The sequence below is a fragment of the Anguilla rostrata genome, chromosome 6, assembly GCF_018555375.3.
Source record: "Anguilla rostrata isolate EN2019 chromosome 6, ASM1855537v3, whole genome shotgun sequence".
Lineage (NCBI taxonomy): Eukaryota > Metazoa > Chordata > Actinopteri > Anguilliformes > Anguillidae > Anguilla > Anguilla rostrata.
Window position 1 is genome coordinate 23949970 of NC_057938.1, and position 23641 is coordinate 23973610.

A 23641-nucleotide genomic window follows, 5' to 3' on the forward strand; every position below is an offset into this window, starting at 1 on the left:
GCATGCGGTCACTGGGGCGGTCCCTGGTAAATGATGCAGTTGCATGCGGTCACTTGGGCGGTCATGTGCTGTCCCTGGTAAATGATGTGGTTGTGTGTTGTGTGAGGTCAGCAGTGATACATGTAGGCAAGTGAGACCAGCAGTGACTGGGAAGCTCAAGTGAAATCTCCATGACTGATGTGGATGAGATACATACATATGGATGAGATATGATATGATATGGTAGACATTGGTAGCGATTAATGCATTCAAGAGGTATCAATAGTGATAAGTGCCATAGAAAGATATCAGCAGCTGGTAGATATCGGTAGTAATTCATGCGGTCACGAGATATCAGTAGTGATTAGTGTAGTAGAAAGCTATCTGTGGCTGGTAGACATCGGTTGTGATTAATGTGGTCAAGAGGTATCAGTAGTGATTAGTGTCGTAGAAAGATATCAGCAACTGATGCAGTCAGGGGGAGTCAGTACAGCACAAATGAACATGGTGACAATAGAGACAGTGTGGTTGCAGGGTGACAGTAGAGTCGTGGGTTGCTGGGGTCATTGCTGCTGACCACTGCATGGAAAATAGCAGATGTGTGTTATATAAGTCTGCATTCTAAGATGGCAGTTATAGCCTGATAAATATGAGCTGCAGCAATGGGTCTACACAGAGTGAGTTTTGTTACATTAGACAGATACCATACCACAATATTTTCCTATTTGGTTGCTTTGAGCACCAAAATAAAGCCCAACATCTTCATTCACAATTTACAGCCACATGTAGGTTGAAAAAGAAAAATACATAACTCAGATCAATATGACCAGAAGTCCTGTGAAGTTCACAGTTTCCCGTTTCTTTGACCCTCTCACATTATTTCTCCCCATCTACATCATACAATTCACCAAACATTGGTTTCCTCTACAACACACTCATCACATAATCCTGTCTTGTGACTCCCAATCAGTTTCAAAGAAGCATTTAGCCCTGTATACCCAAATCGCAATCTACCCCATATAACTTCCTCTTTCCTACAATTCCACTGCCCCACCTTTTTATTCACTGATTTGTGTATTTGGTAGTTTCCACTCCCTTTATTACTACTGTTCCATTGAGTATGACAATTTTCTCTCCCACATGACCTGATCATTGATTTGACTTCCCTTCGGCTTAGTGCTACTTGTATATCAATCCTCTGTCCCCTCCCAGCAATCTTAGCCACAGCATCCACATTCTCACTGAAGATGAAAATTACCTTTCACTCAGCATGAACAGGTACCCAGCAGAAACAAACCATCACTCCCATCCTCTCTCATCCCATCAACATCACCATTACCTCCACAAGCAAATCTCCCCTTGTTTGCTGGTTTCTGCCAAAACCATTCTCTTTATCAATTAAGGTTGTTGAAACTGTATTTAGGTTTTACTATAATTCTGTGATTAAACTTATTTTAACACAATGCAGGTTTGGCTGGTTGCCATTTGCTCTCACTTTTTCACACAGTTGCTTTGATGTTTCTATACTCACAGCAAATGGTACCTAACTGATTTCACCCCGCAGCTTGTAACAGCATCAATTAACAATTGAACTTTTTCCAATTGAAATATAGTACATACAGCACAGTAAATAATATGTTGGTCATGTGTTGGTCTGGCCAATTTAAATTCCTGGGATTCAAATATAGGATATTTAATTTTGTAGGGCATGATAGCTATTTAATGCCTAATATGGCAATAAATAACTTGTTGATTAAGCAACTCGTGTTAAGTTCCAATATAATGAGCAGCACTGCATTTATATAATGGCATGCTAGTTAGCTACATGTTTAGCCTGCTCAACTAGTTTGTAGAGACCAGTATGGAAGTGGTACAATTTTACCTAACCACATAGCCTGCTCGCTTTTCTAACTAAATAACCAGCTTGAACACAAGTTACATTTTGAGCCCCCTCTAAATCATTCAATATCAAAATTAACACATAACATTACAATAGCGCCATCAACCATTCCAATTCACTTTATGACACAATGCATAAGTCATTAGTGCAAGTAGCCTATTAAAATTCACCAATGCCAGCTGTGCTAAGTAGGAAGAGCAATATAGACAGACAAGAGAAAGTATAAGTAGGGGAAGGGCAACTTCGTATAGGGTATGTGTATGAAATGATAAACTGCCCCAGCCAACCACATCTATTGTGAGAAATCTGCAGCTACCGATCAGATTTCAGGAGGCCCAGGCCAGAAAAGTTTTCCAGACATTCTACCAGAGATTGAGAATCTGTAACTGTGACAGGACTCACCGAGTAGCATCTCGTAGAGGAAGACTCCCACAGACCACCAGTCACATTCACGCCCATAGTAAGCCTCACTCCCCTGTGACTGTAACACCTCGGGCGAGATGTAGTCAGGAGTTCCCACTGCTGTGTCACAACGTACTTTGCCTGTCTGCAAAAGGACAAACAGATAAGCATATTCAACACTTTGTTGTGTCAAATCATCATTCTGCCAGAACACTACCAGTGTCGCCAGAGGCAATTTATAAGTGTGATTCTTGCTGTCATTCTTTTTATGGAATGGGAAATTTTTGAGGTCTCGGAAAAGATTTATGGGATATCCTACCTAAAACAAAAGACATCAAATGATTCTTTCAAATTCATTTTAAACACAGCACCATTAAAGGATTAATTATTGAGAAGATATCTGGGGCATACTTTGATAAAACAGATGGGAAAAGTATGCTTTAAAATGCTGCATTCACAGGAAGCTGCCTAGTAATTCGGGGAAAAAACCATAGATATAAAGCAGACTGTTCAATGTCAGTTTGGTAAATAAAAAACTATTTATAGAGTGCTCAGGGATCAGAAGAGTCACAACACACTCTGTCCACCAGGTGGTGCATGCAGTTTGATGGGATTTTATGCGGGTCTGCAGTATGATAGTCCTGTATGTGGGTCTACAGTGTGATGGTCTGTTACATTGGTCTATGGGGTGATGGTCTGTTATGTGAGTCTACGGTGTTGATGGTTATCCATTAACCTCTGGTGGAGGTTTTTAAAGGAAAAACTATGTCACAGCAGGTTCACCAAAATTAAGCATAAACTAATGCTACGTTAGCCTGGCCAGGAGTGTGTGTTATTATGGACTGCAGTGTATGTTATCAAGGGCTGGAATGTGTGTTTTCCAGGCCTTGAGTGTGTGTTATTAAAAGTTGGAGTGTGTTATTAAGAGCTGGAGTGTGTGTTATAGCAAGGAGAGGAAGAGAGGCCTCCTTCTAATATTGACAACTAGTGTATGAGACCTAGCCCTCACAGAGTCCATTTTCATGCAGGTGCCAAAATCAGCTAGCTTCAGGTGTCCACGTTGGTCCAGCAGCATGTTGTCGGGCTTGATGTCACGGTGGATGAAGCCCAGTGAGTGGATGGTGTCGAGAGCCAGCACCACCTCTGCGGTGTAGAACTGCGCCCACGTCTCCACAATGTCATACGTGCTGATGAGCGTGACTAGGTCTCCGCCTGGCATGTACTCCATTACCATGTACAGGTGCAGGTCATCTTGGAAGGCGCAGCACAACTATAAAGGAGGAAGGGAATGTGACTTCACTACTATTATTACATTACATTCCATTACATCACAATACCTTTCTTATCCAGGTTCTTATCCAGAGTGACTTGCAAAAGTGGAGAACACTGATGTTAGTCTCAGTAGTACAAAAGTGCAATATCACAACCAAACCATAGAAGGCCCATTTATAATCAATGAGAGCAACGTTAGTTGAACAAGCCTTAGTTAAATACGAAACATAAATACCACTACACAGCTAACCTATCTTTACACAGATATGCCCATGACATTACTATCCAGGAAGTACAGCCAAAAAAGGAAAAGCAGAAAGAGGGTTAGGGGAGCCATTGCATAGTTTCAAAAGGTGGGGTTTAAGTCTGTGTTGGAAGATAGATAGGGTTTCTTCAGTCCTGACCAGTGGGAAGCTAATTCTACCACCAGGGGGCCAAAACAGACAGGAGACATGACCAGGAAGTACAGACATGCAGAAGGCAGGGAACGGGTGCCCAGAGGTTGTAGAAGAATATAACAATGCAACTACATAGCACACATAACCAAGATTCCACACAGTTCTGGGCTGTGCAGACATGTACTGCAGGACAGAGTAAAAATATAGCACAGCTACTGTACAGGCAGTGGTTTTACAGACAGCTACATACACAATTGTTATGTTAAATATTTCTCTACACCTGAACTGAAAAAGGAGAACTGCAGCTTGTTTGTCCAAGCCCACCAAACTCAGTGACGAGCAGCATGGTCCCTTCGTGAGTAAGTGTGAGTTTTTACCTGAACAATCCAGGGGCTTTCACTGAATGCCATGATATCTCTCTCTTCCCAATAGAAGGCCGACTCTGAGCGCTTGATCATCTCAAATTTACTGAGCTGCTTCATGGCATAGACCCTCTGAGAGGCTCTGTGACGCACCTGCACAAAAAAAACACAGTACAAAAAAAAACAGTCACTCTGCAGATGGGAAATGGAGTTTTCACTTTAAATCAGGGGAGATTTAAGACGTTTCTCACCAGCTGCACCTCGCCAAAGGCCCCCCTGCCAATCACCTTCACCCGGTCAAAGTCTTCCAGGCCCACCTGCAGCTCTTTCATGTTTCCCATAACTTTTTCATCTACAGGAACACACATTGTCACTCATCTACAGAAACACACACTCTATACTGTAGGTCTACAGGTCATACTCTCATCTACAAGAATACAGAGTCACACTCTCATCTACAAGAAACACAGGGTCATGATCTCATTTACAGAACACTTGCAATGTTTTACTCTCATCTACAGAAAGGCATGCAGGGTCACACTGATCAACAGGAACACATAGGATCATACCCTCATCTACAGGAGATCTCACAGGGTCACAAAGTGGCATACAGGGATACAGAGGGTCAGACAGGCAGAGAGAGATCATTCATTACATGGCAGAGTATAAAAAATTTAGAAATACTAGAAAATAGCAGTATGTTCAACTTCGGACCTGCCAGCTTCTTCCATATATCACTTACATCTGTTTAAAAAGGCTGCAATGTTTTTGTTTTTCCGTAGCACAGGGTAGTTCAAATCTAAAACCAAAGCATTCATGGAATCCTGAAAATGGAGAAGAAACTTACTTCAGAAAAACAGCATGAATAAAAACAGAAACATTCCATAAAGAAATTCCAAAGAGACATGCTATGCATCACATTATAAAGACATGATATGTACCACACTAGAGACATGATGTGAATCACACTATAGAGACATAATATGGACTACACCACAGAGACATGATATGTACCACACAGGAGACATGATATGAATCACACTACAGAGGCATGATATGGACCACACTAGAGACATGACATGTACCACACTAGAGACATAATATGGACCACACTATAGAGACATAACATGGACTACACCACAGAGACATGATATGGACCACACCATAGAGACATGATATGGACCACACCACAGAGACATGACACGGACCACACTATAAACACATGATATGGAACACACCACAGAGACATGATATGGACCACACCATAGAGACATGATTTGGACCAGACGACAGAGACATGATACGGATCGCACCGTAGAGACAAGATATGGATCACAATACAGAGACATGATATGGATCACACCATAGTGACAAGATAGGGATCAAACCGTAGAGGCAAGATATGGATCACACAGTAGAGACGAGATACGGATCACACCATAGAGACAAGATAGGGCTCACATCTTAGAGACATGATATGGATCACACTGTAGAGACACGGTATGTATCACATAGACACAGCATGGCCCACGTCATATCTAGACACAGTATGGACCACAGCAACATGGCATGGACCACAGCTTCGTGGTAACATCAATAATTTCTCATAACCCTATCCTAATGCCATGTAATGTATGAATGAAAAGCCCATATCTGCTACACAGGAGAGGCACAGGGGACATCCAGAATCAATAGAACCCCGCCACCCCCCACCCCCCATCCCATAAACAAAAGCCCAGAATCACAGTTATCTTGAATCGTTTCATGAAATGCATAACTCTGTTGTGAATGATATGGATCTTTTTTTTTTGTATTGGTGTATCGGATTATATTCATTTATAAGATGCTTATCCAGAGCGGTTTACAATATAGGAAAAACATAAGCGCATTCACCTGAACTCCCACTCCCCTGGAGGCAGGGTCATATCCAGATCATGTGATGGGGTGTGAAATCATCATCATACAGGTTTCTCTACCTCCATGGCTCAGGCCTCAAAAAGAGAGATAAATCCAGGCCCAGTTCTACTCCCTCAAACTGTACTGAAATTTGCCTAATAAACCACTTTAGAAAATGCGTACACTTCTTTGTATTTGGTTCCTGTTTCATGAAATATACAGACAGAAAACATAGCCAAAACAAACTGATCTACTATATAGCCTTTACAAATATAACTTACCAATCATGGGTTTTAAATATAAAAATAAATATATAATAAATACATAACAGGGTTCAAGGCACAGTGGGACAGTGTTCAGTATTAGGGCTGGGAGATTCAGAGAGTAGCCTGGGGCCATGTCCAGTCACCAAACTGTGCTGTCATTATACTGAGGAGTGGCAAGGCTGGTGGGACCAGGTATAAAAGGGGTAATTTGACTACAGTACTGAGGGAGGTGATCTCATTGTGGGTGAAAATGCTATTCCTCTTAGCAATTCAGGTACAGAACAGTCCTAATGCTTTGAATATGCAAAAGCTGTCTTCCCTGATGCAGACGTGTGGAAATAGCAGCACAGTTCAGGAGCTATATCAGGACAGACGCGTCACTGCACATCAACCTTTCTGGACTCGGAGAGGGGTAATACGAGCCCCTCCATGGGACCCAGACACAAGCAGGTTTCGAAACAGCACTGAGCTGTGCTAGCAGTGTTACTGAGGGGGTAGGGGGGAGGGGAGAGTATTAGGAACCTCTCTATTGGATCCAGGCAAACAGGTTTCGAAACAGCACTGAGTTTGTGTTAGCTACTGAGCTGTGTTCATTGCGGGTCGGGTACAGTCACACAGGGTAATAGGAACCCCTCTATTGGATCCAGGCAAACAGCTTTCGAAACAGTACGTTTGTGTTAGCCACTGTGCTGTGTTCATTGGGGGTGGGGTACAGACACACAAGGTAAAAGGAACCCCTTTATTGGATCCAGGCAAACAGTTTTCGAAACAGTACGTTTGTGTTAGCCAAACAGGAAATGAGATGAGTATGTGGAGATGAGCCTCAGTCAAAAGCCACAATTAAACATTAAAATCAGCTTGGAGTCAGTAAATTCTCTTCATGAGTGTGCATGTGCAAGTGCATGTATGTCTGAGTGTTTGCAAGTTTGGTTGTGTGTGTATGCATGTGCACGTGTAGGTGCTTGCCTGTGCATTATATTGGTATGTGTGATGTTGGCTTAAAATATGTGTATATCGGTTCATTTGATTTCATGAGTAAGTACATCCAGTAACATTTCACCAATGAAGAATAGGCTTATATGCTGGAGATGGAATGTTTGCCTTTTCTCTAAAATATTTCTGCAGACTTTAAAATGCATGAACGGAGGAAAGTGGGGTGGGGTTAACCAAAGGTCAAACAAATGAGTCAAGATCATGTGGGAGGAGAAATACATACCACTGCCATCTATCTACACCCCCCCGCGCTCCATAAAGACATTCATATCTATAAATACAGGCTGACTCTGCCTTCAAAGACACAAGCACATGCACACTTTACACATAATGTGCTATGAATATAAAAAAGACACTTGCCATGGAATAGCACAAGTTCTAAGCTACATGTCCTCAAAGAGAGACTTGCCCACAGATACACTCAAATCTATAAAACTGTTTTGTGTGTGAGAGTGTATGTGTGAGTGTGTGTCTGTGTGTACGCATGAGTGCGTGTTTTCAGTCAGCTTGAAACTAAAAAAGAAACATTGAAAACTTGAATGGACACTACAATTCAAGTGGGACAGAAAGCAAGTCAGATATCCAAAACCGCAGCTGCTCAGAGACATTATCAAACCACTAAAATAAGATGCATCACAGTCCTCCAATAAACCAGCTGTTAGTGTATTTGAAACTAAGTTCAGTGATTCAATGGCAGTGTCTTTCAATTTTGGGGGTTGAAAATAATGTTTTTCATAGCATAACTATCAAAAACTTTTACAAACTAAAGCATTTGCTTGTATTGATCCACTTCTTGTAACAGTTAAATGTTCAGGTTGTGTTTAAATAACTGTCTTCCAAGATGTTCACCCAATCACGCATTCACAAAAGGGCAGGAGCAGGTGCAGGGTAGCCTCAGAGTGGGGGAGCAGTGGACCCAGGTTCTTACACCAAAAAGGCCAGCTCTGCGAATTACAAACTAAAGATGGGGTGCTTAACAACAGGACATCTAAAGCACCATTAAATATGTCATATTACCTTTAACATAATGAAGATATGCTTCATATGGAAATGCGTCTTCACATTTTACTAACATTTAGCGTTGTTTACTTGGATGTTATATACATGTAACATTTTTTTTTTGTTCATTTATGTTTATGCACTTGTCTGTTGAATGTGTTTTAGGTGTGTTTTTACATGTGCATGCAGGTCTCTCTTGAAAAAGAGATCTCGATCTCAATGAGACTAATCGTTTAAATAAAGGAAAATTAATGAACAAAATGCTTCAAATTTTACTAAAGCATAAACATGTATATACCAGTTGGTAAATTTTATAAAATAAAATTATAAATTTATAAAAATAAATTTATAGCAATAAAATAAGTGTATGGAAACTTACATATTTAAAAAATATTTTATACCTGACCCCAGTCTGCATATTACATAAGTGAATATTTTTTTCCCCCATCATTGGAGGCATGTTAAACCATCGTTTCCGAGCTTTCTGAAAGTGCCTTCGATCTACTTGAATAAGGGTGACTCAGATTTTTCAGCACAGGTCCCCAAATTGCATAAGGACCTCTCCTAACACATAATAGTTATTTTGAAAACACTAAATTGAAATGATCTAAACTTGTTGTGTGATTATACGCAAACATGTTTGAGGCAAGCTGTTTAATATATTTAATAATTACACTCATGTGCATGTATAGCATCTATGTTGCATACATTTATCTGGGCCATTCTAGGAGGGGTTCGTTTTGAGTTAGTTTGGGGGGAGGGAGATTTAATGTACAGATATAGTAAAATATGCCCTTGGATGTCCAGTTTTAGATGTAGACAGACTGTTAATCATCCCAGTGTCTCATTCACAGAGAATGAATGACTTGCCTCGAAACTATTCCAAGCTGTGAATAATAAACATAACTTAGAATAACAATGTAGCAAAACGGCCAATTTAATGCTAGTCGCATTGAATGTAAACCTTGACATGGCCAATGTATTTCAAGATATTCCTACTTACTCATAAGAGGGCAAGTGAGTCAATGTCCACTTTTAGTAGGCTGCCGGATCATACAGACTCGGCAGCCTTTTCAGCCTGTCCATCAGACAGAATGCCAAGCCGAGAGATATTTACAAATACGCGAACTTACAAGTAAACTTTCCATGTTCATCGCGGATCGTGGATCCTTGATCATGGCTTCCAGTTTTTCCAGCCGGCTCTCAAGCCTCCTCTCCGCTCCGGACGGCATTTTTACCTCTTGAGTCTCGTCCACCGATACAATCCTAATCAAAAGAATCACAATGGCATTCAGGAAGTGTGAGGGTTTTTTTGTATTTTGACAATACAAAAAAATCTGACACCGCACTCCAAAATTTCCTGGAACGTGGTGGCTATATATTTAACTGTGGACAGATTTAAAATGGGCTATAGCCTATATCTAGAATGTAGCCCAAACGATGAGGCTTAGACACGATGGCTGTTCGTTAGCCTATAAGTGACCTTTCGCAGGTAGACTGTTTAGTATTGAAGAGGACAGGCTGGGTGTTTATGTCCTCCCTCTCTTCTCCCTCCTTTTGAACGCTCCGGTGTCCTGTACTTGATTTCAAATCTTCATGTTCCAACAAACGCACACACTTCAATATTAAGTCTTCTATTTTATCCCAAACGAACAGCCGGTAATTCCAAAGGTACCCAGAAAAAGGATGAAGCGTGACAGTTCATGTTTTTTTTTTCCAACACCTGTCTTTCAGCGTCGTCTTTCCAATAGGCTACCTGTTGCTTATTGCCAAAATTTTATTCCTCAGCGCTATGCGTAGCCTGTCTAGCAAACGACTTCCTGAAGTCAACCCTCGTTACTGCTTTCAATGCGCCTCATCAAGCATGCCGTATCCACAAATATTTTTTTTTCTTTTCCTGATTGCCTTATCTCATTCATCTCTTCGTCGTCACTTCCCTGCAACCAACAGTGGACAACTTTCAAAGAGTTACGTCTGGATATAAATAACCAATGACACGTAACTCCCAGTTAAAAGCAACACCAGAGCTTACAATACTCATTGTCCAAACGCGCAGCCTGCGACGGCAGCAGTGTAATTGACTGTAGTAGCCTGCTCACAGTGATTTAAGATGTCAGAAATATTTTACTTGAATAATTTCAGAATTGCATTATAACCCGCAAACTATTATGCGGGATTCCAGCTTGTGTGGTGAGCTGTATAATTTCGTAAGACGTGGGCCAATAGACTATTCGTTCAAAGCGAATAGGCTACTTTCCGCATCAGCTCAACCTGAACAACATACTATAACGGGTTGTGCTCATTATTGAGTTAGCTTATGTTGTCATGAAGTAACTGAATGCTCGTTTTCGGATTTCTTAAAGTGTAAACGTAGTATTATTTTGGGGTGCCAATAGCGCAAAGCTCCTTCATGTGTCAAATATAAAACAATGGAGTGTGAAGTAACGCGGTGGGGTGGGGGCTTGGGGCTTTGTTTGTAGAATACCTTAAGACAACAACATTGTAGAGTGCATTGAGATATTTACTGTATTAATCTATAAATGTATTTTATCCTGGAAACTCTTTTCTTCATCTGACCTTTTTTAAATCTGAAAAAATATAGATTTCTTATTTTATCATTTTACTTTCTGTATGATGCAACCACTTCATACCCTGGCAGTTTGCAACAACATTCATATAGTAGGTGCATGTGCCATTGTAGTCCTGATTTTCAGCCAGTTCTGGAGCTGGATTTAAGTGGCTAATCAGCAATAGACACATCTTAAGAGTAAATGACAAAGTCATTTAAATGTAAATTTTAGATTTACATTTTTAAAATAATCAAAACCTCAATAGCAATTTTAATTTTAGACTGCACAATTAGGGCTACCAGTTTGTCTCCCCTTGTTTTCTTACATTGCACTTCAATCTTCCACCAGCTAGAGGTGATGATCACCTCTTTATCAAACCCCTTCTCAAACAATTAATCCATTTGCGCCACCTCAATTATCTAAGTTGATAAAGTAATTGGCAATAATTAAACACAGATTATGATTGACAGCAATGTTGCCTAGTTACATTAGATATATTTAGCCTAGTAACACTCACATTAACTTCAGTTAATTTGCTCACTACCATGGACATGCTGCAGTATTTTTCAATGTTTTACAGGGCAGGGGCATAGGAGTGAGTTTGAAATTGGGGGGACACATTTGCTCCCCAGCCCCTACCCCTGTAATAAATATAATTGTTGGTGGAATAGTTTATTGGGGTCAACTATGGGTATTAATGATGCAGACGCATACTAGCCTCATCCATTCTCACCTGCAAGAGCTGGCTTTGTGGTTTCTTTGTTGTTCTGTATGTACGTGAGATATCTCCTAGTCAGTAATATGCTAACAGGGGGTCATGAGAATGAAATAGTCCCATTAAATCAACTTAAACCGTATTTTATCCTCTTATAATGAAATGCATAAATTAAATACATCACAAATGTTATACTTTTAGACACAGACTACATGTGGCTTACACATAGTGTGTGGTGACGATGAGGCATTAGCCAACTGAACAATTTTTAAGAGCTATATACCTATACATATGTGTAGCAATGAAAACAATCAAGACTTTAAGTAGAATCAGGTGTCTTAGTGCTGGGCTGAAAAAAAAAACATGCTGCCCTTCTCAGATAAGATTGGACACCCCTGCTTTATAAGAATGTTTTTTTTTTCTTTTCTTCTAACTGCAGTGATACTTAATCCTGGTGCTGGGAGAGCCATGGAGTTTGTTGGTTTTTGCTTTTTCCCAAGATCAGCGACCAATTCATACCCAAGGAGAAACCAGGAGACCTGTGTTAACTGTGTAATCAACTGCTTTGCAGTAATTGATAAGTCGCGGTGCTACTGAAATTCTGAGAAACAATGAAAGCCAGCAGACCTTGTGGCTCTCCATGACCAGGGGTGGGGACCACTGGCTGAAAGATGTGCTATTTTTTAGCATTTGAACTTCCATACATGTTCACTTTCCTTCCTGACTTTCCCCATATTAGATCTCCTAATTGTATTTATAAGTATCTCACTTAGAAAATAAATGGTACAATTAGTCGCTTGACTGTGCCATTTGAGTGCCTATGGGGACACCTGGAGGATAACCACCAAAATATTATTTAAAATCCCTGCAGGTCACATAAAAACTGGTGGGCCTACTCATTAGTTCTAAAATATGATTCTGCTCAGCATTTAAGCTAATGTCTTTGAATTTCTATGATTTAAGAACTTTGTGTGTTTACACATCTAAAAGGAAATTTACATTAGATACATACATTTGGTGATTTAGATTTCTAAATGTGCACAAAGAAAACACGATCTATACATCTGTAAAAAAAAATATTTTCCAAAACTTTATTGGCATACCAAATTATTGGTATCAAAAAGATGCCAAGTTGCAAGTAAACTCATGAATATTTTTTCATAGAATCTGAACAAGCCATGTTTCAAAGCAATGGTACCCATGTTTTCCTACATCTGTGTATGTAACTTTGTGCTATGTTTGTAAATTATGCCATCTAACTTTTCATTTGGTTTCTTAAAATGTTCTGTAGCTTCAAAGGCACAAAACCCTAAGTCTAAAGCCGCGTTTCCACCAAAATTACCCGGAACTTTCAGTCCCAGGAACTACTTTACCAGGAACTAAAAGGTTCCTTCAGCCAATGGTTGTCTGCGTTTCCACCGGGGTCTAAAGTCCCGCGAAGATTAGGCAAATTAGCCCACTGACGTATGAAAAAGCGGCGTTGTCGTCGGTCCATCTGTCATGATTTCTTCTGTAACCCCATACTACCACCGAAGTAGCCTACATTATTTTCTAATAACCGGGACAGCCCGGAGGGGTTTATTCCACTTATATACAACGGGTTACCAACAATGACTATATATGGTTACTTTTGTATTTATTGATTTTTATCGATTTAATCACACGTATTGAAATATTCTTCTGCAGCCGTTTGGGCATATTTTACCGCTGTCAAGCAAAACTGTCGTTGGTAGTTGAACTTGGACCGTTATGCAACAAATAGGATATAACAGGCCAATAGTCAGATTGTAACTGTTTCATATATCCTCTCAAACACATTCATTATGTTTTTATGCGAACATTCGCTTTCATGTCTTGACATCCGAAGCGACAGAATGCATTCACATTTCCAATATAGGCTAACTGGCAACAACAGCAGAAAACATGCACACGTTGTAAACAATTTGCTGTTTGATTACTTTCTCATCGTCAATTCCATATAGGCTAATCGCAAAATGACAAGAATAGAACGAAAACTCGGACTTGCGTGAAAATTTAAATTAGTGGTGGTACAGCCACCGTTTGTTTTCCTTCGAAGTTACTGCTAGCCGAGCAGCGAAGTGTGCCCTCCAGATGCGAACCATGCACCATAAATTAGTCCATAGTCTTCCTGGTCTTTTTGTGGAATTGAAGAATGGCAGAGTAAAATTACGGCAGTCTGAAAAAGCTAAAGGTACGATTACTAGTATTAACCTGTTATTTTACCCTGACAAAAAGTGCGGAAGGTGATTTCCAGTTTGCTTTTACTGTATCACCAATGTGAATTACGCAGAACTACCGCATACCTCACATAACTGTATCAAACGTTTTGAGTCAATTACAACGGGCTAAGAAAATCCGGAAAAAAATATTCAGCAACCAAATTAATCCGTTTGAATGTTTTAGTACGTAATATGCTGTCCCAGCACGAATGCTTAGCATTTTATAAAACGAATACTAAAGCAAGAAAAGAACAGAAGAGCACATGTTATAATTCCAAGACGTTGGCAGGCTATAACCAAAAGTAGGCTACTGCGCCGCATAACATACAAGTTTGATTTGAAGTTATTATGAAAATAAATTGGTTTGCGCCTGCATATTTTCAAACATGGCGCCTGAAAATAGACACACAAAAAATCCCGTGAGTACTCGACCAATCAGAAATGTTCAGCGCTGCAAGCTCCACCCAAAAGGTTCCTGTACTTTCGGAAAGTACTACCCCCTGAGCAGGAACCTTTTGGGGGGTAAAACAAAGCCCCCAGAACTAAATTTAGACCCTAGTTCCTGCGGTGGAAACGCACTGAGTTCCTCAAAAGGTTCCTAGTTCCGGGGTATAGTTCCTGCGGTGGAAACGCGGCTTAAGTGTGCTTGAAATGGCAGACTGCATGAAAAGATCCCAAGTCACACTTTTCAAAGTATCAAAAAGTGTGGTGCATGCCCTGCAAAGGTGTGACTTGACAGGTGGCATTCCTGCCTTCCCAATATTTTTGTTTGTTTGTTTGTTTGCTTTCTGCCAACGCTATGGGAACTAAGCACCTCCCCTAATTTGTTGCTATAAAAAGTATTTTGGCTGTTGCAATCTGTCAAACCTGACAGTATAATTGAAACCATGGGTATGATTTACATAAAAGACATGGGCTGAATTAAAGAGAATGGGCGAAACAGCTACACTGTGTTTATATACAGTTACAAAACTTACTGCAATGTATACTTCCTGGGGTGTTACAAAACAGGATTACTGAGTCACCTGGATAACTGCACCTGGATAACTGAGTATAACCCAGGAGAACAGCTCTTTTTGCTTCAGTCCATGTTCCAGATTTGGGAGGGTTCTGGTTTTTACTGAGTGCAGTTACCCAGCTGACTCAGTAATCCTGTATTGTGATACAGGCCCCTGGATAAGGGTTACCAAGCACTCTAGGCATTTTAAGCTCTAGATTATTTTTTCCCTAAAACAGCTGATCTAGGATCAGCTAATACATACATAATTCTGAAGTCAGCCGCCATGCGAAGACTCTGAATTTATCTACTGTAGGTGCTTCAGAGTAGGATCCCTTTGCCAAATAATGCTTCCATATGGGGTCACTCGTTAGAGGGTTGATTTAAGTCCCAATGTGTCACACTGTTAAGAATGTGTTTGTTATTGTGGAAGAACAGATATGTGCTGCAATTATTCCGTTAAATAAAAGCAACATGTATAGAAGAAGCATTCTTCTGAAGACATGCATCAGCTCAATGAGGTAAAAAAAACCAACAATAGCTAAAGTGCTAATTTCAATATTGAAATATGTAAGCAAATTGAATCTATCCAAATATATGTAGGTTGCATTGATGAGTAAGTTTCTTCAGACAAATAACCAATTAAATTCCCAAGTCAGATTGAGAAATATGAGAGCTGCCTGTATGTCTGGGCCTTTTGATCCGCTGGGAGGGTCACCAGTTTGTTCTGCTTGTTTTTCCAAATGTATATCAGTTCTGCAACAGCAAGAGGTCAATAGACTTTTTGTCAAGGTAGGTGTCTAACAATTATCCCAACTGCACCACCACAATCATCTATGTTAATAAATTAATTACCAATAATTAAGTGCAGATGATAATTGCCAGATGATTACAAGAGATGCTAAGATGTTAATGCATTTGGATTATTTAGGACCATTGATGTGCAGCAGTATTCTGTGAAATAAGAAAGATTATACAACATCTTTCTCTGAGAACAACGGTGTCAATTTTTTTCCCCCAGCACTACAACACCTTATTTAACTAATCATGGTCTTCAATCAAGATCTTGATAAGAAGAATCAGGTGCCTTAGTGCTGGACTAAAACAACAACCTGCACTTTTCAGATAAGATTGGACATCACTGGCATAGGATAACATAACAGATTGACACTACTTGTTTTCTATTCCATAAAACAGTGATAGCCAACCGTGTTCCAGGAGCTCTATCCTCCTGTAGGTATTAACTCTAACGCTAACAAGGCACACCTCAGTCAACAGCTACAGATCTTTTTGAGTTGCTAATTAATAGAGTCAGCAACTTATGGCTGAATTATGGCTGAAAAGAAAACCAACAGGATGGTAGATCTCCAGGAACGGGGTTGGTTACCACTGCCATACAATAGTTTATTTGTAAATTTAAACAAAGCTAAGACCGGTTTTATTCTCCTCTAGTGGCAATGGTGTGTGAGTATGCTTGTACAGTGTGGCACATTGCAGACACTATAAATCATGAAAATTATTGTTATAAATCATAAGATTTACATCCATGTCAAATTTGAGGAGTAACTTCATTTTCTATAGTGCAGATGAAGTGCCCATGGAGACACCAGGAGCATAACAATTGAAATACATGTTTAAATTCCTGCAGGTCACATCATAGATACAAACTGGTGGTCCTATGCATTACTTGCCAATGCAAGGGTGGACTGTGCCTCTTCCCCAAGGGGGAGAAGAGAAAACTGCTCCGTGAAACTTTCCTGTTTTTTCAGTTCTGTCAAGGACTGCTAGTGGCAAGTGTTAAGCTTCAAGTTTTCAGTTTGCCCTGGAGCCTGCAGATTGGTTCTCAGGAGAATATCAGGCATGAAGCCTCTTAAAACATTTTTCATTGTGCTCTCTCCACAAGGTGTCATAAAAATTCAAATGCAGTCAGATATGATTGCAGAATTCTGACTTCATGTTCTGACATGCAATGCTGACATTTCCTGGTTGCATCGGCCCTGGTTAAATGAATGTCTAACTCAACTTTCAAATGCTGCTTTAATGCAGAATCATGTGTGATGTGTGGTAGCGGCTAAACTCATGACTACTGTGCCTTCCAGTACGATTTGCCTGCCATCTTATGTCCTTCTACCAGCTACCCACTGGAACACCTGAACTACACTGACACCAAGTTTTTGGAGTTTTTATGAATAGGGCCTGGAGAAACTCTTGCATTGTTATCCTTCACTACGTGCAGTCCACCACCAAGGCATTGATTGGGTCCATTTAAAGCCACATGTGAAACAATCAACTAATAGCAGCAATCATCTGTCATTCGCTGAGTTATCACTTGATCAGACACAGAAAGGCTGACATTGCAACGTTTTTGTCAGTGGGCATTTGTGAGCATCATGTGCAAATCTGATTTCTTAAGAAAATGTGAGCAACCTGCTCTATTGTGCTGCTAAACATATTCTAACATTCTAAAATTCTGTTTGCAGAGGAGGAATATATCTAAACAGGGATACCTGGGAATGGCACACGTTTAAACAAAGGTAAATAGTACAGTCCTCTTAATTATGTAGTAAAATATATACCTCTTTCTACATCGAAAGAATTCTGCGATCTAAACTGCAAAATGTGCTAAATAAATTAAATCCGGTAGTATGCAATGTGTCAGTAGGTGACTGGTTTATTCTGTTATCCACTGGTCGCATAACATTTGTGTGTCCAGGGGGCATAAGAGGCAGTGGGGACAGGCGGAATATGCTCAATTACAAGGACTATTTTAGCACCAAAATTAAAGGCTGTTTTACAAAAACAGAATTAGTCCCTATATGTAAAATTAGCCACATGTACGATTGCCACAAGGGAGTAGCTACTGGAACACCTGAAGGCTAACTGCTGAAATTCAGGTTGACAGCCCACATGGTCACATGCTTGGGAATAACTCCAGACACTGATTAATTTGTAATGAAGAACTTTTTTTGAGTAGGCATGAGCTGCTTTTCGAGTAGTTGACTAGTTTCATGAAAAACTGAATTTTGGGCCTGCTTGGCGGCTCATCCTGTTAAAGCACTGTTCAGTATGTATGAATGAGTTTTCATTGTCTTGTATAGAACCCGGACTGTTCCAATGCTAACTGTGGCCAGCAGCCCAAATGGTTCACAGTTGGCTGTCTTCATGGCATCTCACCATACACCAGCAACCCCTGCTGATCAATTGGGTGCCCACAACTTTGCCTGCTGAGCTACGTGACCTGTATGCCTAAAACTTGTCTTGGAAAAAAGGAAACATGATGCAATAATAACTTTAGCTATCGGCCCATCAATATCCCAGAGGTGCCTGTGAGTGTAGTTTTAAGTTAGTTTTCTTGCTCTCTATTTTGACAGTTGCACATCACCAGTTGCCCATACAACTTTCTACCATAAGTTAAAAATGGTTAAATTTAACATTAAAAAAATATATATATTTCCCAAATCTATGTATAGTCATTACATATCAAGTCTGGCCAGAGACTCCTTACAGTACGTTAAAGGATCCCCAGGGGTCTGTGCACCCCTGTTGAAAACCCAGGCCTTATATGGTCATCTTCAAAAATAGAGAAGGTTCTCGGAGGAAAGGAGTGGCAATCCCTCCTTTCCTCAATCCCTCAATGCAAAAACATCCATTCTGCATTTCCATCAGGGATGCACATCAGCATGTCCGTCATTTGCTGGTGCTCTGTCTGCAACTAGTTATTAACTCGCACTAGTCCACACTTTACACACTTTAGTACATTATCACATTACGTTTTGGGTTTGTTCCATTCTGACAAGGCATTGAAAGAATCTTGCATTACACACATTTACGCATGTGAAATCCAAGTATAAGAGTTTAGCAAAAATATAGATTCAATGACCAATACAAGTGACTTGGAATTTCTATCCCACATATATACTAATCAGGAATTTTGTAAATTCAGGTAACCTATGACCCCATATTTTTTAATATTTTTAATAATAAAAACAGAAGCTAACAGAACAGTAGCTAACAAAAAGGAACGTATATTTATTATGTTATGTCAGTATGATTGACCTCAGGATGTCTAGCTAAATCAAACAACCTAGTAGCTGGCTAATGCTAGCTAGCTAGGCATCAATGCTAATTCTTGCTAATTAGTGACATTATGACGAACAATAAATAATATTCTCACCTAACCATTCATTTCAGTTTATTTACATAATTTCGTGTTATTAAATAAATAATTCACTGACTATTTACAGATTTATTTGTCTCCCAGGGGCTTCTTGCTCCAAACGATGTAACTTTACATTTTTACCTGTTTTTTTTTTTTTTGTTGTTGTTCTCAACACCAAATAATTGCTTTCCCCATAAATTCTAGGAACATATATAGGCTATAACATATATACAGGATTATGTACCTCTTGATGCACATACATAAATAACAATTTCCCAGTGCCAAAAATGGATCAATTTTCCTCAACAAGATTCCAGGGGAATTAATCTCACATATTTGTTGAGGCAGTGTTGAGCGCTACATTTATTGGTCAAAATAAATAAATAAATAATTTTTGTAGGAAGGTTGGACGTATTACCGAGGGGGACGCGGCGCCTTCCCTTATTTCACCCTGGTAATCTGATGTCTAAATTTGTTAAAATTCCGGTTTCTCGATAAACAGAAACATTGTCGTTTAAGAGTATGCACGCGTCAGAAGCATTTTAGAACGTTAGAGGTCGCTGTAAGGCAGAACATGCTTTCGTCGTCATTTGCACAACGGTAGTTGTCTTAATTGGTTTGGATTTATCTTTTTTTATTTCAGATTTTTAAGCGCTGCGCGGATGATTCATGCATGGAATAAATTGTTATCCGACCGTCTCCACTCCACTGCATGCATCTGAACTCTTGTTCTTTAAGCGCACAAACAGCTAGCCTATAAACTGAATGAAACTCATTAAAATTTGAGTTGACTGAATTTTAAGTCACTGCAGAAATCCCTTTCTGAGAAGAAATAAAAGCCAGGTAGTCTAGGTGTTAATTTTTCGTTACAAGTTTACAAGGAGCCTAAATGAATATAAACAATTCCCATTTTTTATATTTAAAATAAATATAGAAATTACCCTCGCGACTCATATTTGAATGATTTAGGCCATTTCAGAATAAATATTTTTTATGTCGTGTCTCCACGGTGCAATCGTCTTGTGGAAGTTCATGATGTGATTGGGAGTTACCTTGATAATATTTGCTGATTTCGGAGGCAGGTGTTTAGAGTGACGCGATTCTGAGCGACGTCAGAACTGTCGGTCATTGATGCTGGTATAAAATCCGTCCAGACTCCAGTCCGACTTTACCTGATCAGAAGGAGCGACGTGTGCAACGCAGTAACTGGGTTTTAAAGGTGGATTAGCTGTGCTTTAGCCAAAACAAGAAGAAAAAAAAAAAATGAATAAATTTGCAGCTGCTTGCTTCGGAGTGATGGTGCTCGCCATTTGTTTACGGACCCAGGTATGAATAAGATACTTGCTAGCGCTATTTTGGTAAATTTATTTTGCAATATGAGCTTGGTAGTTACCTGAATCATTTCTCCTAATAGCATTAAACGAATTTATTAAACGATTTTCTGTTACACTATCACTTCCAGAGGTGATGCAGCACATTGTTGTACTGGTTTTTATTTTTATTTATTTTTTTCTTTTTAACTAAGTTGTTACCTGACTTCGCCGACCGTTTCCGTCCCTTTTAGATAACTAGCTCAAGTAGGAAACGTGATTAAATTAGGCGAAATCAATGTTCATTCATTTCGCACTGACCGCCCATATTTTGCGTGGTATTCTAATCACTTGGGCAGAACAGGCACATGAGTAACTTTGCCTCCAGCCTGCTGGTGTCAATCATTGGCGAATTCACGACGCAAGTGGTAGGAATCATTTCAAAGCCGTTCAACAGCTATGCGTCTCGCTATTATCACTTCGGGCGTCGTTAAATAAGTTTGACCAAATATTGCGCCGTTCTGTTTATTACTCTTTCGCTAATGCGCACAGCCCGCAAATGAATTATTCACACTCCGTATACCTTACTGTCTTCCCCAGCTATACAGTTACTTTCTATACCACTCTGTGGGGAAACCTGAGAAGTACGTTTGGAACTTCATCCATTTCTGTTCCCATTCTGAGTCTAGGATATCATCATTCTGGGGCGGGGTTCGTAGCACATGCATTCAAGCAATTGTACTAAATGTACCTCTAACGAATTTATCTGGATTCTTGGGGGAAATTGATTGCATTCCGTTTTCCGAATACCCAGCAAAGTCTGCCTATGATGTATACCTTTTTTTTTTTTTTTTTTTTTTTTTTTTTTTTTTTTGTGCACGTTCCATAAATGATCCGAATTGGTAACTCGTGCATTTAAGAGCGTTGACAGCAAGCGCATCTGGCCTGCCACACCCATTGCGCTCGTTCTATTGCATGTGAATATTGGGATAATGTTGACTCCACCCCAGACATCTCTTGGGCTGCGGTTGGTGGCGAATTGGATTTATTTATTGATGGGCCCGTTTCGATTTTGTTTTCATAAATGGGTTAAGCTCAAGTCAAATTAAGTGTTATTTGACCAGAAAATGGTCAGTCTACTTTTTGGATTCACACAGCATAATTTACTTGCTGCCAGGTGGTGGTTTAATACATTTTCAGAATATTTGGGAGCACTCTGGCTCTAGGATTGATCAGCACTTGCAACTTGTATTCCATGTTTGTACTTTGAAGCCAAGCTGTTTGCTTCGACTCCTGGCTGCTTCAATGTTGACGCAATTTAAAAATGAAGGTACCACTAAAGGCTGAAACCTTAATCAGGTATGGGTTCCCACCCAGCTAGATTCAGATTTATAAATTTTGGCTTCTGGATCTTACCTTGGTTAGTGCCATTGTCCATTTTCTTTCCTATGATTTATTTTAAGGTACATAGAGCATTGCATGTTTGTGAATGGCAGTGTCCTTTCTAAGGCAAGACTTTCATTTTACAGGCCTGTCATGTACTGCAAGGGAGACGTTAAGCTTATGTACCTACATACCCCCACCTTAGTGGTACAACCTTTGTGTTCAAATGAAATGACGCACACTGCATTGGTATTATGCACCCTTGTGCTGTCCTGGAATAGTTTGTTATCCACACTCAATTAGCATGTGTTCTGCCTAGCTTCACACTTTTTCTCTTTGGCTGGCACCCAGGTGGACTCTCAGAATACTACAGCTGCCACCCCAGCGGCCAACCAGACCACCGCCAGCACGAGTGTCAATGTAACCACAATGGCCACCAACACCTTTAGCAGCGCAGCGAACGTCACCACTCCAAGCAGGGCAGACCCCGCCCTACAGCCTGCCATCTTTTTCATCCTCATTGCCATGGCAACCTCCCTCCTCCAGTGCTGCTGAGTCCTCCCCAATGTTGCGCCTCCCATCCTGCACTGAAGAGACTGTAATCAAGACTACCCTCCAGCAGCCAAGATGGAAACCATGTAATGCAAAGAGCATGTTATTCCTCATGAGGTGCTGTAGGTTGTCTTGAATGGGTAAAGGGGTCCTTTTTCTACCAGGGTTGCAAACTGAAGCTCCTTTGCAGAGGATGTTTGTGTCCATGCTAATCCATCTGAATTTCTCTTCTCCCATGTGCCCTTCCCTCAACAAGGCTGTTTCCATAGGCAATGCCAACTCGAATCCTCCATTCAGCATATACTAGAATTCAAGAGACTGGGGATATAAAACTGCTTTGTTCTGTAATATTACAATTAAGGGCAACTGCTGTACAGAGTATGTATGATTGGTGTAACAGGAAGTTCAAAATTTTTAGCTACCTAGATTTCGCTGTACAAGCAAAGGTTAATTTTTAATAACTCAACCCCAGACTAAAAGATTTACTGTGGTATGGTTTCTAATTTTTCCTCCATTTTCATGGAATGTTTGACTTAGAATTTTGTAATGTTTGTTAACTTTCTTTTACTGCATGTCTGTTGCAAATTGGATACTGGATTTATTCAATATTTTATGGTCCTTTAGGGGTTGCACCTAGCATTGTGCTGTTGGCATACCTGGAACAATTCAAACCATACTACAGTGAAGTGGTTTGTAATTTCAATTTTGCCCATAGTTTTTGTATAAATTGTTTAATAAATGTGTGTTAGTTGAAATGAGATCAGGGAGTAAATCTCAATGTACAATAAACAATGGAAACTACACTGCTGTACTGCTTCTAATTCTCAAATACCCATGGCACTTTATAGAATCCAATTTGTATTTTCTTTGGTCAGACTAGGACAGTTTTCATAAGCATTTGTGCACCAACTGCCAGACAATGGATTCCTTGGACTGTGGCATGCTTGCAACAGGTGTGCTTAATGTATGTTCTTTGTAGCATTCAAGTCCCTGTAGGTATTTTGGGAATTGTTTCAGGTTTCCTGATTAATTTCTCCCCAGATAAGATCAAGAGGATGGCATGTCTTGTTGGTTAACCACCTAAACATTTCTGTGTTGTGATTTGGACCAGAATAAGTTATGCTTTCATCCCTAGCACCGCTATAGGTGCAATTGAGAGAACCGCTCTACTTCCATCAATGGAGTGATCAGAGTAGGTGGCATGGGAGTTTTTGTAATTGCTAAAACTAAATTTAATATTGTGTAAAA

The 23641-nt window shown here is 40.0% G+C and overlaps 1 protein-coding gene and 2 long non-coding RNA genes across 6 annotated transcripts in view; 2 read left to right on the forward strand and 1 right to left on the reverse strand.

Moving 5' to 3' along the window:
* LOC135256874 (rho-associated protein kinase 2-like) overlaps positions 1 to 10520 on the reverse strand; it is a 34390-nt gene extending 23870 nt beyond the window's left edge. Inside the window, exons 1-7 of one of the 3 annotated variants that reach the window (XM_064339111.1) lie at positions 9951 to 10520; positions 9601 to 9733; positions 5056 to 5137; positions 4565 to 4665; positions 4329 to 4466; positions 3291 to 3551; positions 2282 to 2426 (exon numbers count right to left, since the gene is read on the reverse strand). In XM_064339111.1, the coding sequence (XP_064195181.1) occupies positions 2282 to 2426; positions 3291 to 3551; positions 4329 to 4466; positions 4565 to 4665; positions 5056 to 5137; positions 9601 to 9699 (826 nt within the window). In that variant the 5' untranslated portion in view covers positions 9700 to 9733; positions 9951 to 10520. The remainder of the gene's footprint in view (positions 1 to 2281; positions 2427 to 3290; positions 3552 to 4328; positions 4467 to 4564; positions 4666 to 5055; positions 5138 to 9600; positions 9734 to 9950) is intronic. The other 2 variants (XM_064339112.1, XM_064339113.1) reach the window with 2 other exon arrangements.
* A 5527-nt stretch (positions 10521 to 16047) lies between these two features.
* LOC135257976 (uncharacterized) lies at positions 16048 to 18790 on the forward strand. Of its 2 annotated transcripts, none has more exons than XR_010330830.1 (3): positions 16048 to 16449; positions 17470 to 17523; positions 18088 to 18790. It is a non-coding gene; the product is annotated as an uncharacterized LOC135257976 (long non-coding RNA). The 2 variants fall into 2 exon arrangements; XR_010330829.1 differs by having other exon boundaries at positions 16050 to 16367.
* Positions 18791 to 20072: 1282 nt separating this feature from the next.
* Positions 20073 to 23194, forward strand: LOC135256875 (uncharacterized). Its single transcript, XR_010330537.1, has 2 exons — positions 20073 to 20474; positions 22193 to 23194. It is a non-coding gene; the product is annotated as an uncharacterized LOC135256875 (long non-coding RNA).
* The last annotated feature ends 447 nt before the right edge of the window (positions 23195 to 23641 follow it).